This window comes from Perca fluviatilis, chromosome 12 (genome assembly GCF_010015445.1).
Source record: "Perca fluviatilis chromosome 12, GENO_Pfluv_1.0, whole genome shotgun sequence".
In the NCBI taxonomy this organism is placed as follows: domain Eukaryota; kingdom Metazoa; phylum Chordata; class Actinopteri; order Perciformes; family Percidae; genus Perca; species Perca fluviatilis.
Genome location: NC_053123.1, coordinates 26,579,073 through 26,594,469, shown reverse-complemented (window position 1 = coordinate 26,594,469; position 15,397 = coordinate 26,579,073). Strand labels below are relative to the sequence as shown.

The 15,397-nt window shown below is 39.4% G+C and overlaps 1 protein-coding gene across 1 annotated transcript in view; it reads left to right on the top strand.

Moving 5' to 3' along the window:
- The window catches only part of xpo4 (exportin 4), a 62,863-nt gene that overhangs the window by 40,069 nt on the left and 7,397 nt on the right, over nt 1-15,397 (top strand). The window contains exons 9-18 of the mRNA XM_039819119.1: nt 3,002-3,176; nt 3,905-4,081; nt 4,392-4,534; nt 4,865-5,010; nt 6,251-6,428; nt 10,182-10,341; nt 11,125-11,294; nt 12,288-12,462; nt 14,677-14,883; nt 15,240-15,326. Of these exons, the coding sequence (XP_039675053.1) occupies nt 3,002-3,176; nt 3,905-4,081; nt 4,392-4,534; nt 4,865-5,010; nt 6,251-6,428; nt 10,182-10,341; nt 11,125-11,294; nt 12,288-12,462; nt 14,677-14,883; nt 15,240-15,326 (1,618 nt within the window). The remainder of the gene's footprint in view (nt 1-3,001; nt 3,177-3,904; nt 4,082-4,391; nt 4,535-4,864; nt 5,011-6,250; nt 6,429-10,181; nt 10,342-11,124; nt 11,295-12,287; nt 12,463-14,676; nt 14,884-15,239; nt 15,327-15,397) is intronic.

Genomic DNA, 15,397 nt, shown 5'->3' with positions numbered 1-15,397 from the left:
GTATATGGTTTTTTAATCATGCTGTGGCTGTCGTCTAAGCACGTTCTAACTGATAATAAAATTGCTGTAAGTTAGCAGAGTTTTTGAGAGAAAAAATCGTGATCGTGGGAACTGTATGTGTGTTAGAGAGATGATTGCCCGGAGCCAATAAGTACAGAAATTTTATGTTCGTTTGTGGGTGTATCTTTAGTCAAAGTATTTCTGATTTGAATTAAGGGGCCACACTGACATGTAAAAATAACTGAGCCACTCATGAATGTGCACACACGCTTGTTGTTGGACCACGTGATTCAGTGAGTAGGGGTCTTTCTCTCCCTCTCTTTTCTCTCACAGGCTCTCACTCCCTCTCTCTTCCCTTCCTCTCCTGCTCCGTCTGTAATCACCTATTCTTGGAGCTTTTTTCCAATTGCCTCATCGGAAAACCATGCAAAGAGGGATGGCCGATCTGCAATGATTGAACAGTTCTGCTCGCAATTTAACTCCATCTGATAGGGGTTAGTGAGGCCTCTCACACAATGTTTCTCTCTGACTGACTTTGGAGAGGTGTGTCAGCACAAACAAATTCAGGATTAAGAGGTTTCTTTTGGTGCAGCAAAGGCAACACAGAAAAGACAAAAAATATACAGAAAACCTTAGGGTTGGTGTTGGTTTTTGTAGCAGGATTTTCCCTTCTTAACTGTGCAGAAATATAGAAAGACCTTGGAGGAAAAAAACAAATCAACAATCAAATTCATGACATCTTCTTTTACAATATGAAGGTGTGCATTTGAAAACATTAACAGCACTGACAGACTGGAATATTAAATCCGTCACGTTTAAAATCCTTGCCTGCAGTTTTGAGTAGGGCCTCTGCACTTCGTCAGTCAGGACCTGCAGCTCGCGGTCGAACAATTACATTTTTCTTTTTCTTTCTGCTATTGTTCTGTGTCTGCTGTGTTCTTGATGCAAAGGCAACATTTATATACATACATATATATGTACAATTTTTAAATATCCTTTGTGAATCAGACCTTATGATAGCTTTTGCAAATTATGCACAATTCACTGGATGCTATCAGCAGGCGCAATCCATTCTTCGTGAATTTGCCTGAGTGTCTTCATGAAGTTTGTCCACCAGAGAGCACTTGACAAGTTTAATTAGTATTAATAATTAATATTAATATTGCTATCTTCTTTTGCCTTTAACAGCGCGATAGGTGCGATGATTTACATACATTTGTAAATATTCATGTGGTTATGTGGCAGTTTTCTGTAGTTTTTTTCGGCCTTGATAGCTTAATTATAAGATGATGTATTTGTGGCGATGTTTTAATTGGTTGTATACATTTGTGGTGTTAGCCACATTGCTTGTAAAGTATGTTTTCAATTAGAAATGCGTTTTTGGATAAATCCCAAGACATTCCATCCTGGTTCCATTGATTCTGACAACATTTGATTGTTCCTTTGGGCTTTTGTCCTCCATTTTGTTCCTACTACTGTATGTCTTTCTCACACATTGAATTGTGTCACGTTTGTTTTTGATCATTTATTGCATTTTTTCAGAGAAATTCAGAGCGCTTAGTTTGTTTCAAATACAGAGGAATTGTTCAGTGTAAGATTTCATAGAGAATTGAATGCAAGTTGGGATTTTGAGATGGTTAATCAGGCAGCACTAAGTTTGAATCTTTTAAAAGTCACAATGAAGTGTGATATTTTAAACTTTTTTAGCCACGATAGCTGCAAGGCTTTATGGATGATAATGCTGGTCAGTTGTTAGTCGGACTGAATTATCTTGACAGCTATTGGATGGATTCCCACTTGCATTTTCCCATTTGGATTCACATTCCCAAATTTTGTACAGACATTTATGGACTTCAGACGATGAAGCCTAACTGGCTTTGGCGTTTCCTTGACTCTCACTCTAGCGCCACAAGCAGTTAAAAATGTCAATTTTTCCAATTTGGTTTATGACCGAATACCTGCAAAACTAATGATATTCCCATCAGCCTCAGCTGTGCGTTGTGTTTAGTGATAATTGTTAGCATTGCTAGTATTGCTAGCACCCTTAATAAGAATAGTTAACATTACCTGCTAAACCTCAGTATGTTAGCATTGTCATTGTGAGCATGTTATTGTGCTGACATTAGCATTTACCTCAAAGTTCTACCTCACAGAGCTGTCAGCATGGCTGTAGACTCTTGTTAAACAATATTTGTCACCTGATTAAATACTCTTTGTTAAACTTGAATTGTCTTAAAAAACGTAGCTGCATTTCTTCATCTTGTGATCCTTCAGTATTTCTTCACATTGATTATACATTCACTGTGGGGAGATGTCTAAGATGGTGTGGAATTCAGATTACAAGCCACTCTTATATCTGGTTTTAAAATTCAACAACAAATGAGCCAAATATGATTTTACCGTGTCCGCACGTGTCACTTCATGCTTTATGGTTCGACCTTATGATAAAAGTCTCCTTAAAACGAGAAGTGTAATTACAGCCCTTCTTTCAATCATCATGTACTCTGTGTACTGTACTATGAGGCAGAAATACCATAAAAATAACCTCAGATGCAGCTGTGGAAAACTGCTCAGGGGTCAAGTTGCCCACGAGTTTTGGTTAAGGATCAATTTTCATGCCTGTTTCCAAACCTCAGTCACCAGTGTGCAAACTGGAAAGTGACCCCAGTTTAGCCTCAGCCTCACCCTGGAGAGTGGAAACTGTCCTTCCTTGGGCCAAAGCACGGGTTTGAATCGAAAGTGGAAAAGAAGCAGTTTAACCTTTTCTGTCAAGAGAAGGAAATAGATTTGTACCACTGAACGTAATGCCAGTGGCAGATTGATTCTAAAAATTATAAGTCATCGTCACTGTTTTATTAACAAAGTATAGTACGTTCTGTTCTGAGTTTAATTTAATTTCTCACCCTGATTTTCCCAACGGCATTAATCATTTTATTTAAAAAAAATAAAATAAGAAAGTCTACCACATAAATAAATCACATTTCATTATCTGTATTCCCAGGATTGAAATCGAGGACTCTGAGGCGGTGGGCATCTCCAATATTATCTCCAATCTGATCACCATGTTCCCTCGAAGTACTTTAACGGCGCTGCCCAGCGACCTCTTCACCTCCTTCATCAACTGCCTCACGCTGCTCACCTGCTCGTTTGGTCGCAGTGCCGCCCTGGAGGAGGTGGTGAGTAATAACACCTTCATCTTCTTCCTCTTTGAAATTCAGTCACATCGTGTGTTTGATTTAAAGTTTTTGTAAAACAAGATATTCTTCTTGAAATACCCCTATATGTTGAGTCTCAAAAATGCATCTGTCAGCATTGTAGCAACTAACCACGTTTGCCTGATAATGAATAATAATGTAATAGTTTACAGGTTGTGACCAGTTAAACCAAAGAGTGGTTTTCTTTGTTTTATTTACTATGAAGAATAGATTACCACCAAGTACACTTAAGAAATAAGCAGGACTTTGTGCAGCAGAATCTTGTTCATCGTCTTGTGAGCTTCTTGAATTCATTACAGATGTTGGAGATGGCTGCGGTTGACTTGGATGTTTATTTATTACATATAATATTACATAAAAAAGGTGATATACAGTAAATGCATGAGTTTAAGTGATAAAAGAAAAAGGCCTAGCCATCTGTTCTATGTGGAATCCATATTCCACATCTAATTTTAGGGCCAGAGTAAATCATGTGTTTTGGAGCAGTGACCATTGCTCTTTAATGTAAAATGTTACTATATGTATTTAATATGAATACATTTTGAATATGTACGCCCTGAACGATACATTTTGCTGACTTGTCACTGCGTATGTAAAGACAACCGAACCCAGAGAAGTGAATAGTCTTATTATGAAAATCGTTGACATTGTCTTGCCGACATCCATTTGCGGTTTCTCTCCTCACTCAGCTGGATAAGGACGACATGGTTTACATGGAGGCCTACGACAAGCTGCTGGAGTCGTGGTTGACGCTCGTCCAGGACGAGGAGCATTTTCCTCGCGGCTGCTTCGTCCAGCCGGCAGTCCAGGTCTTCAACTCGTACATCCAGTGTCACTTGGCTGCTCCGGACGGCACCCGGAACCTGGTGAGACTCTTATTTAGGATAAACACAGTGTAATTTACTGAGGGAAGGCAAGCCAGTTCCAAAAAGTTGAAAGCGGACTCTAAAGATTTGGAAAATTGAAGAACTCTGCTTTATTCATTTTAGCATTATAATACCGGGTCTGCTCTATGCCTAATAGAAGATATTTATGCATTCTTTATTTTGCTGTTTTAGTGTTGAACATTTGAAGATTCAGATTTCCACATTAATATGAACAATATCCTCCTCCTGAAATGTTGAACTTACTTTTTCTTTCACACTTTCTCTTTGCAATTCATGAAACCCCCTTCAGTCAGTGAATGGCATATCGTCTCATGAAGAGGAAGAGATCAACGAGCTGCAGGAAGACGACAGAGAGCTGTTCTCCGACCAGCTGTCCAGCATCGGCATGCTGGGACGTGTGGCCGCTGACCATTGTATCCCACTGCTCATGAGGTAAACACGTAAAACTTAGCCAAGTACTTCTTATCCTTTCCTGCTGTGACCTCTCCATCACAATCTTCCATAAGGCGGAATTAGTTAAATTCTTGTATAATGTTCACATTTTTAATACCTAATATTATAAATGTACACAATTGTTTACCCTTTTTTTTCACATGATTTAAAATATGTGGCAAAGCATGATTTTACTCTCCGTATGTTTGACCATTTTTGTTTAGTTTGCATTATTATAAATTATTGGAGATTTATTGTGATTGGACTTCAAAAGGGAGCAGAAGCTGTGTTTCTGTTTCCCACGTTAACATTGGTCTCGTCGTCCTGCAGTCTGCTGGAGGACCGGGTGACGCGGCTTCACGGTCAACTCCAGAGGACCCAGCAGCACCTCATGGCCACATCTGACCCCGGATCAATGGACCGCAAAGTCCTGGACGATCTCTATGAGGACATCCACTGGCTCATACTGGTCTCAGGTCAGCAGCACAACAACCTTTTTTTTTTTCTTCTTTTTTTTAAAGTACATTTTCAGGTTGTCTGGATTAACACAAAAAGAGTCAGCACTCGGCCCACACACAGCATTATGGTTTTAGGAAGACATAATTGTTTGCTCGCTGATGTTCTCTTTGCATTTTAATGTTTTTGATTGCACACGTGTCTCTACACTCAGGATTTTTAAATCGCAGTTAATTTTGTCACATGCTCTTCTACATGGATTAAATGTGTCTCACTGTGTATAAGTAGCGGAGTATTTTTTAAATATTTAATTAGCTGATTTTAGAATGACACACAAATGTAAAGGAATATTTACAGTAAAATTCAAACTTATTTAAAAAAATGTAATTAAACACTTTGCAAAAAGAAATATTTCGTTATTTCTAAACATACATTTAAATTAGTTCCAGTTAAGTATAACGAGGTCCAATACACGTACATGTATATGTGTGTGTGTGTGTATATATATATATATATATATATATATATATGTATAGAGAGAGACAGAGAGAGTGAGTGGAGTTATACTGTGTTTTTCTTTTAGATCTTTTGAAAAGTGTAGTATTACCTCATTAAGGTTGAGTTACAGACAGTAGTACCTGACGTCACCTGTTTCCTGCGGAGTATTCAAACATCATAAAAGTGTTAGGGGATTCAGTTCCAAGAAGGCTTCGCATGGATTAAAAACAAACAGACACACAGTCCCAAAGGCACTTTGAAAAAGTCGTATGATGTTCTTATATACTAAAGAACTAAAGTGCCATTTCTTCTACTTAACTGACTTGATTTGTGAACTAGACAGAACAACAGAACTCCACCCAGTTCTGTGGGTTTGTGTTAATAAATGAATCTGCATCTTTAAAGCTGTACAAAGCAGCATTGCAGATTCCTCACCATTTAGGCTGGCTTTAATTGTTTGATTTATAAGATGCCCATCATAATTTTCCAGAGCCCAAGTTGATGTATTCAAATTGCTTTGTTTTGGCTGACCAGCAGTCCAAAACCCAAATATATTCAAAAATGAGAAGGTGGAAACATAACATATGGAGCATTTATGCTTAAAAACATTACAGTCGATTTACCTGATCTTAACCTACGGTGATGATGATCTAGTTCTTTTAGGAAATTATGTATTTTCTGTTAAAAGTTTAGGAGAAACCTGAAATCAACAAAGTGAACGGACCTTAACATGCCATCTGCATCTGTCTGTGCATCCTCCAGGGTATTTATTAGCAGACGACCCTCAGGGTGAAACCCCGTTGATCCCCTCAGAGGTGATGGAGTTCTCCATCAAACACTCGACAGAAGTGGACATCAATACGACGCTGCAGATCCTCGGGTCACCGGGGGAGAAGGCCTCGTCCATACCGGGCTGCAACCGCACAGACTCAGTCATCAGGTACTGTTTCTGTTGGAGGTTGATATAAAGTTTTGGATTTATTATTTTGTGAAGCACTCACGTGGCTTAGATGGCTACTTAAGAATCCAGTGTTTTGTAAATTAGATGAGCTATTGTTTTGTCTTCTACCAAACACTTGAACTCTGTAACCGGATACATGAGAGAGTAGTGACAATTACATATAAAAGAAATAAAGTAGTTCACGTTCTGGCAGTTATTTAGTGTCTTAAAGGAACCCCACATTTCTAAACCTTCTTTTAGTCTCAAGTTTCAAGAAAGTGAGGTTAAAGCTTAACTCTCGCCAAAATGCAACCTAGGGTCTTTTTGTGAATGTACCTGAGTCAAACTTTCGTTTAAAAGCATATTTAGGACGGAAGCGCCACTTTTAAGATATACTGTATTTTCGTTTTTCAGTCAAATGGCCTTTTGAATGGGAGTGATAGGGGCACTTTTATGCTAGCCTCAAAATAGCTATTTTTAAAACACTAAGAAGGCTCGACACAACATGAAACTATGCTCCAAGTCTCACCAGGGGCTCTACACCTTAACGCAAGCATCGACAACATTGTTTGTGTACACAGAGTTTACTTTCTTGTTGTTTCCGGCCGCAGCCATTTTATCAGTCAAAAACAATCGATTTCCGAATGCAACGTAACAGGGAGGAGAGTAAAGACGGAAAGCTCCTAAAGCTTAGTTCCACATAAATGCACGGATAAGTCGTTGTTTTGTCGTTACTGAAAAACAATATTGACCTTGTAGTGAAAGAACTGAAAAAGGGGCCAATGAAACGGGCCTCATCTGTTCATTTGCATTCGGATAACGACTCGTTTTGACTGCCGAGGTGGTAGTGGCCGGAAACAACAACAGCTGCGGTGAGTTGCTCAAAAACTTTCTTTTTAGTAAATCTGTGTACACAAAGAATGTTGTCAATGCTTGCGTTAAGGTGTAGAGCTCCTGGTGATACTTGAAGCAAAGTTTCATGTTGTGTCGAGCCTTCTTAGTATTTCGAAAATAGCTATTTTGAGACTAACATGAGAGTGCCCCTAGCTCTCCCCTAAAACGAGAATACGGTGAATCTTAAAAGTGGCGAGTCAGTCCTAAATATGCTTTTCAACTAAAGTTTGACTCACGTACATTCACAAAAATACACTACGATGCATTTTGGCGAGAGTTGCGCCTTAAGGCTTTTTATTCTTTCTTCTTCTTTTTGCTATTTAAAAGACCCAACGAGCAAAGACTGGGTGGAGGAGGAGCTTTGAAATGTTGTGTTTTGCACTCTGCAATATGGTGTTTTTGGTGTGTTTCTTTACGATTTTTGTTTCTACAATTTGTGGCTGTTGGATAATTTTTCTGGCTAGCAAGGGTTCATGAGCTTGTAAGCAATGTGTTTATCCTATCTGAAGGCTTCGGACGGACTGAGGATACTGAGAAGTTACTTATTGGCATCTGGCATTGAGAACTGGAAGGTCGACAGCTTGAATCTTCATTCTAACTAAGAAAATCTGTGTAGGTAGGAAAAAAAAGGAATTTGACATACAGTAGCTGTTTTTCCGTAAACACGTAAGACTGGGTCAACTGTGAAGGTCTCAGGTTTGAATTTGTGCAGCTGAAAGAATGTTTAGCGAAGCATCTGTGAAAACCGGTATGCAGCACAGGTTTGTATGTGATGTATTGACACTAAACCTGACTCAAGGACCAGACAAACTGCTGTCAGATAGATTGTCGTATTAGAAGAGATTGCCCGTATTTGTATCCAGCAGTCCTTGGATGTTGTGGCAGTTCATCTCAGACCAGACCTCCACAAAACTCTCCCAGAATAGACTTCCTCCCTGTCCGGGGGGGTTGGACTTCTAAGTGTTATCATAGTTATTGTCCTATAAAGCTAAAGGTGGGTTAGTTCCTTCACATTCATACTCAAACAGTATCGAAATGTGTGGCCTGTAAAGCACAGGAAAAAAACTTGTAATAAAATGTCAGAGAATAGTAAAACATGCCCATCACCTGCTCAAATTTCAGCATTTGTCTGACCAACAATCCAAACCTCAAAGATATTAATTTTACAAAGATATGACACTGAGACAAGTAGCATGTTTGATGTTTTTTGCTTAATAAATTACTTAAACGATTATTATCAAAAATCTAAATTGTGGTAGGTTATTTTCTGTTGATTTTAAAATGAGATGTTGACATGTTTTAACGTATTTTTATTCTAGAAATGTGGATCCAGCCTCTGAACACAACTACTGTCACATTCAGTTGGGCATCTGACAGAAAAGTATTTGGTTATCCTCTGGGTCATTTTTGCCTATTTCAGACATTTTATAGACTAAATTATTAATCAGTAATGAAAATTATCACTAGTTGCAGCCACTCCACTACCCGCCATTATAAGTTAATAAACAAGGAGAAGACCAGGTGCATTTCCATTCCCAACATTTTTCATTATTGGAACTGTAATGTAATTTGCTCCTACCTCAGGGATGAAAACGTATGTTGTTGGTGAAAGCAGATTTATTTTTTCAACAACAATTAATTGTGCAGCCCACAGTATGCTACTGTGGTGTTAAAAACGCTGTGCTGTTCAGGGATGTTGGATGTTGGCAGTCACACTGGATACTGTGTGTGTGTGTGTGTGTGTGTGTGTGTGTGTGTGTGTGTGTGTGTGTGTGTGTGTGTGTGTGTGTGTGTGTGTGTGTGTGTGTGTGTGTGTGTGTGTGTGTGTGTGTGTCGATAATCACAGTGACGACAATAGATAGTCACAGCAGCCAATGACATTGTCTGTTGAAGGTCATTGAGCCCCTGTGTTTCTAGATTGTTCATTATGTAGAGGTGTGTGTGTGTGAGAAAGAGAGAGGGATGACGGCAATGACAGAGGATTGCAGAGACGAGTGGCCGACGGCATCAGGTTTCCTATCTGTGAGCGTCCGACCCCGGCCCCGTAAATGTCAGCGTGGTTTTGTTTTCTGCAAACAATGTGAAACTGTGCACTGTCCTCGACTGAGGGGGGCGGACCTATAAGCTGCTTTAAGCCCTCTGTCTCTCTACCCTCTATATGCTGTGTGTGCGTGTGCGTGTGCGTGCGTGCGTGCGTGCGTGCGCACGCGCGTGCATGCTTTGTGAAGACCACTCCGCAAAAGGCATGAAATAATGACTGAATGAATACTTGAGACATACATCTGCAAAAATACAAAACAGAACTTCTAAGTAATATTCATGTTTTAGTTGTCATTATCAATCAAGAGGGTTTGTATATAAACCACGGTGGGCCTGTTTTTGCCATATAAAGGTACAAAAGAAGTCTGAAAACAGATATGGGTGAGTGTGGTGTTTGTCTGAAGACTGTTTGTACAGAGGATTACACATTTGTTGACATTTTTGGGCTGCCGTCGGATGATCTGTGCAGATGTCTTGAAACTATACATTCATAATATATTCCTTTATGTTGTGACTGTTGCGTACATTTTGATTTTGAGGCCAAAATTATATAAATTACTGTTCACTCCTTGAATGAAAAGCTGCTCACCCCGGCTGCTTTTATATTGTTGTCTCTGCTGAGCGCTTTATCTTGTCATGCCCTTATTTGTACTATTTAATCTATTTCTGTCGTAATTTCTCTCTCATCCTTTTTCTTTTGGTCTTCTCAACTACTGCCCTCCTGTTCTCATGCCTTTTCACTGTTTTATCTAGTCTCCTTCCTTTTCCCTTATTATAACTTTATATCCAACTATTCTTTCTTGCGTTCTTCTGTCACAGGTTGCTGTCAGCGGTGTTGCGGACGTCAGAGGTTGAGTCCAGAGCAACGAGAGCGAGCCTGACGGGGCTGCTGAGCCCACAGATGGGAAAGGATATCATGTGGTTCCTCAGACGTTGGGCCAAGACGTACCTACTGGTGGACGAGAAGCTCTACGAGCAGGTATAAGCTGACGTACCTCTCGTCCAGCGCCTGCGTCGTTTAAATAGCAAATGCACCTGCGCCCATCTTTGCACCCATGGGTGTGCTGATCTTACAGGGAGGTGTGTTCAGGTGAATTCTTGGCGTATTGCTATCTTGAGTAGGCGGGAAGTGATCGTGCCATTGACCAACAAAAATCTGGTCGAAAGTAAATAGCGCAGCACTTCATTGTTATTTTAACACTGAATTTGTAAAATGCGCTTAGGCTCGTGCACTAGGCTTGTTACACATACACAGGGAAGCGCAGCAGCACATAAATATGCAAAAGATTACAAATAAAAATGTTACGGTGCAAATCCGCCATCATAATAGCAATGCGCCAAGGTACAAACGCGCCTCGCTTTTAAAGGGAATGGGAGATGACTCTGATTGGTTTATTGGATGTTAATCCCAAAACACACCTATGAATTAATGAAGACACTAAGTACAACCCTTTTGAACCATGCGCCTGGCACACAGACCCTTTTTCCCGCCGTCAAACTAGCAAAAGTGGATTTGGACACACCCTAAACGCACCTGCGCCATGCGCTTCGAGCCGTGCGCTAAGATCGTTAAAATAGGGCCCCACATCTTTTACATAACCATACTATGTTGCACACTGCAGTAGGGCTGCACAATTAATCACAATAAGGATATTTTCCTCATATCGTGCAGCCCTACACTGCACTATGTCATAGTAATATTTTTTCCCCATCATTACAATAAACCAGAGGTTTCTGCTCCAACTGTCTCATCTCGTCTCAGATCAGTATCCCCCTGAGCACAGCGTTTGGTGCAGACACAGAGGGGGCCCAGTGGATTGTGGGATATCTTCTGGAGAAGGTGATCAACAACCTGTCCGTGTGGAGCTCAGAGGCCGAGCTGGCAAACGACACTGTGGAGCTTCTGGTGACCCTGGTGGAGAAGAGGGAGAGGTGAGGACAGTGGTGGTGCAGAGCTGCAACGATCATTTGATTAACAGAAAACAATCTGATTCTTTTATTTATTTATTTTAAGAAGAAAAAAAGCCAAACTTCTCTGGTTTCAGCTACTCAAATGTGAATATTTTCCTTTTTTTTCTTTTTTTATGTTAAACTGAATGTCTTTTGTGTTTTGGATATTTGGTTGCACAAAACAAGACATTAGAAGATGTACCTTGGGTATTATTCACCATTTTATGAAATTTTTTAGACCAAACAATTAGGCCTGAAGCTAACAATAGTTTTCATTATCACATCATTTTGGTGTATTTATTCTCATAAAAAATGATTCAAACAATTAATCGATTATCAAAATAGTTGGCGATTAATTTAAAAGTTGACAATCGATCAATCTTTGCAGCTCTTCAAACAATTAAGTCCACAGCCAAGATATCCTGACTTTTATTACGTAGTATGTTGTCATAATGCATAATAACTTCCCCATAATGCAACCAATAGCTTTTCTGCTTGTTTCTCAAATATACTGAATAGTTTTAAACCTTTTGGCTTTCTTTGCTATTATATAGATCAATTTTAAAAGGGAAATAATTTTTTATTTGCCACTTATGTTTTATTAGTAAAATATCAGCTTTTCATGAACTAGGAAATAATGTTTTGGTAGATGAATATGCACGCTATTAGATTATGGATTGGGTTCTCACAACATTTTAAGAAACATTCTTGCATTCAAAGTAAAAACATGGAAACAAACTTATTTGGATTGAGAAAGTTTTCACATTAGAACAGCAAGATGCAGCTTGTGATTACGATTGTTTTTAAAGTTGCATTACTTTGTTAAAGGTGGTCTACTGGCTGAGGCCTTCTGGGTAAAAATCATATTGTGCACTATAAGTGCTGATGTTTTTGCAGATTTCTGGGGGGGTTCACATTAGACCCTACCACACCACAGACTCTTACAGACACTCTGCCTCATCCCCGTCTGTTCAGGGCGAACGTCGTGGTGCAGTGTGAAAGCTGGTGGAACCTGGCGAAGCAGTTTGCCAGCCGCAGCCCACCGCTCCACCTGCTGTCCAGCTCTGTGCAGAGGTCTCTGATGAAAGCTCTGGTCCTGGGAGGCTTCGCTCACATGGACTCTGACGCCAAACAGCAATACTGGGCTGAGGTAACTTGTGTGTTTAACTCTGTACAGTTAAAGATAAGAGCTGAAATGATTAGTTGGTTAAACAAAGATTGGCAAAAGATTATTCTGCAACAATTCCCATAATCGACCATGAAAAAATGCCTCTCTGGTTCCAGCTTTTCAAATGTGAGAATTTGATGCTTTCCTGAGGGTTTTTAAGGTTAATATATTTAGGTTTTGCGTTATTGCCAGCTTGGATGCAACATTACACAGGTGTGCTTTTCGTAATAATAATAATAATAGATGTCAGTAATTTAAAATATAAAAAAGGCAACTACTTAAAAACTATTTATCTCTCTCTTCCAGCCTAAAATATCTAAACAACTAAACAACACAGAAACACACAAAATAAATTTAAATGAAACTGAGCTTACAGTACAAGGGGAAAGCATCATGGGACTGTGAAAACAATGTGTGAAACCAGACTATTAAATTCTTCTCTTTGGGGCATGGAGGCCCACAATAAGTCTGGCAAACATACGGCCTGTAAATGACGTATTTAATTCTATAAACAGAGCAGAAGCATTACAAGAAGAAGAGACAAAATGCCCAGTAGCTCTGCAGATGTGCTTAAAAGATTTTTCCGATTAACTACAGCTTAAGACTTACCTTTTTAGTAACGAAATTATCTTTTTATCTGTACTTATAACTTATTGTACTCAATGAGTTCAAGATTGTGAAAACGGCAACATCAACAAGTCAGATGGTGGCGATAAACATGAGCAGTCAGACGAACAGACAGGTTGTAAATAAATCTCCAGGTTAATTAAGCTTATTTGGAAAATAAATTAAAGGTAAACAGTAAAATTGTCGCTCAAACAGAATGGATTAACTTTGATCCGCTGTACTAGCCACAAGTGTGCTCACGCAGTTTTCCTGTGCATTGAGGGATTATGATCAACATTTCAGGTGCACTCACTTTCAGTTGGGCCTTTAGATAAAGTGGTTTAGATCTGACTTCTCTTTGTCTTGCTGTTGGACCTTACTGAAGCAATGTAGAGTAAGTACAATGTTATAAAAAAAAATTTGTAACCGATAGAAATGATGTCCATAACTATGAAAATAGGACCCAGCTGAAATTATCCCAAGTCCTTTTTTAAAAATACACACAAAAAAGTCGGTCGTGTTTAGAGTCCGCAGACTCAAGTCAGATTGGAGGAAAAGGAGGAGTGATTGATGTAGTCGATAATATTCTCCCGTGGAGTCTTTCTCCCATGTGTATAACATGATCCTTTTTGTGATCCTAGAGGCCTTTTGTCTTAATAGGCTGACAGTATTAAATGGGGGTGCAAAGCCACAATGACTCCAGAGTAATTATGGGTGTTACCAGTGAGAGACAGCAGCTGTTGGCTCCTGCAGCTGCTTTGTTGGAACTTCGATGGCTCTGTTGGAGAGATGGACCCAACAACTGATCAAACGCTCCTTTTGTTACGTCTCTAAATTCCTCCTCTTTCCTTACATGCACCGAGAAATCACTTTTATCCTCAAGTAACTCGGGTTTAGTTTGATAGGTACAGAATGTCATAACTGAGTTCAGATAACGGTTAAAGGCTAAAACCAGTCAGAAGTTCCAGTCTGTTTGGCTGCAGGTCTGTGCAAAGATAGTATATATATATATAGTCCTATTACATGTGTTTATTAACTGCAAAAAAAGTGAAGATTGCCACTGAAATTTCTCCAGGCTACTTTAAAATGTTTGGAAACATGAAGTATGTGATGGATGACGTACAGTATGACCCATCTGAACTAGGGCTACACGATATGAGGAAAATATTTAAATGCGATTATTTTGACTTTGATATTGCGATTGCGATATGATTCACGATATTGGAGGGAATGATCGTTTTTTAAACATTTTTCTCATTTTCATTGAAAATTATTAACATTGAAAGAAATTAAAATGATTATAGTGTTTTTTGCGAGGATCTGTACCAAACAAAGATGTTTTCTGTAGTCTGTAGGATAGGATTTGTAGGCCGGCACCTCTCTGCAGCACCACAGTACTTCATTCAGAATGGTTTGACACATATTTTGCCTTTAACGAATATTGTGCCCCTCTGCGATTAGGATATTGCACTAGTCCATATTGCGATTTCGATACAATTGCGATTAATTGTGCAGCCCTAATCTGAACACATCTTGGACTCCATTTTGATTTGTAAATGAACCTGAGACTCCCTGTTTCTGTCTGTCCAGGTGCTTCACCCTCTCCAGCAGCGTTTCCTCAACCTCATCAACCAGGAGAACTTTGCTCAGATCAGCCAGGAGGAAGCCGTCAAAAAGGAAATCGTCGCTACGTTAGAGGCGCTGTGTGGCATCGCAGAGGCGACGCAGATCGACAACGTGGCCGCGCTCTTCTCTTTTCTCATGGACTTCCTGTCCAGCTGCATCGGCCTCATGGAGGTAAGAGCGGAATCAAAGTTGGTACTGTTCTTTTTGTATCTTTTAACTCTTCAGTAAAATTAATACGATGGAAGAGGTCTTCAAACGTTGGTCTGTGTGTAAACATTTATGATGAAAGGTTCTGTAAATATCTAATATAGTTTAGGGGTTCCCAAACTTTTTCAGCTCAAGACCTAAAATAGAAATTTGGTGTCTGTCTGGGACCCAAACTTACATACACAAACAATTACACAATTAAACAAACAAAAATACGTCATGAATTGCTGTGACATCTACCAACTACTAATAAAGAACACAACAAAAGACTCCTCTAGATGACATTTGCGTTTCATGTGATTTCTGCTTTCGTTGCTCAGGTCTACAGCAACACACCCGAGACGATCAACCTCATCATTGAGGTTTTTGTTGAAGTGGCTCACAAGCAGATCTGTTACCTGGGAGAGGTGAGTTAAATTTACTTCCAATGTTATCCCTGCAGATATTAGCTTTTTTGTTATGCAGTTAATCATTTGCT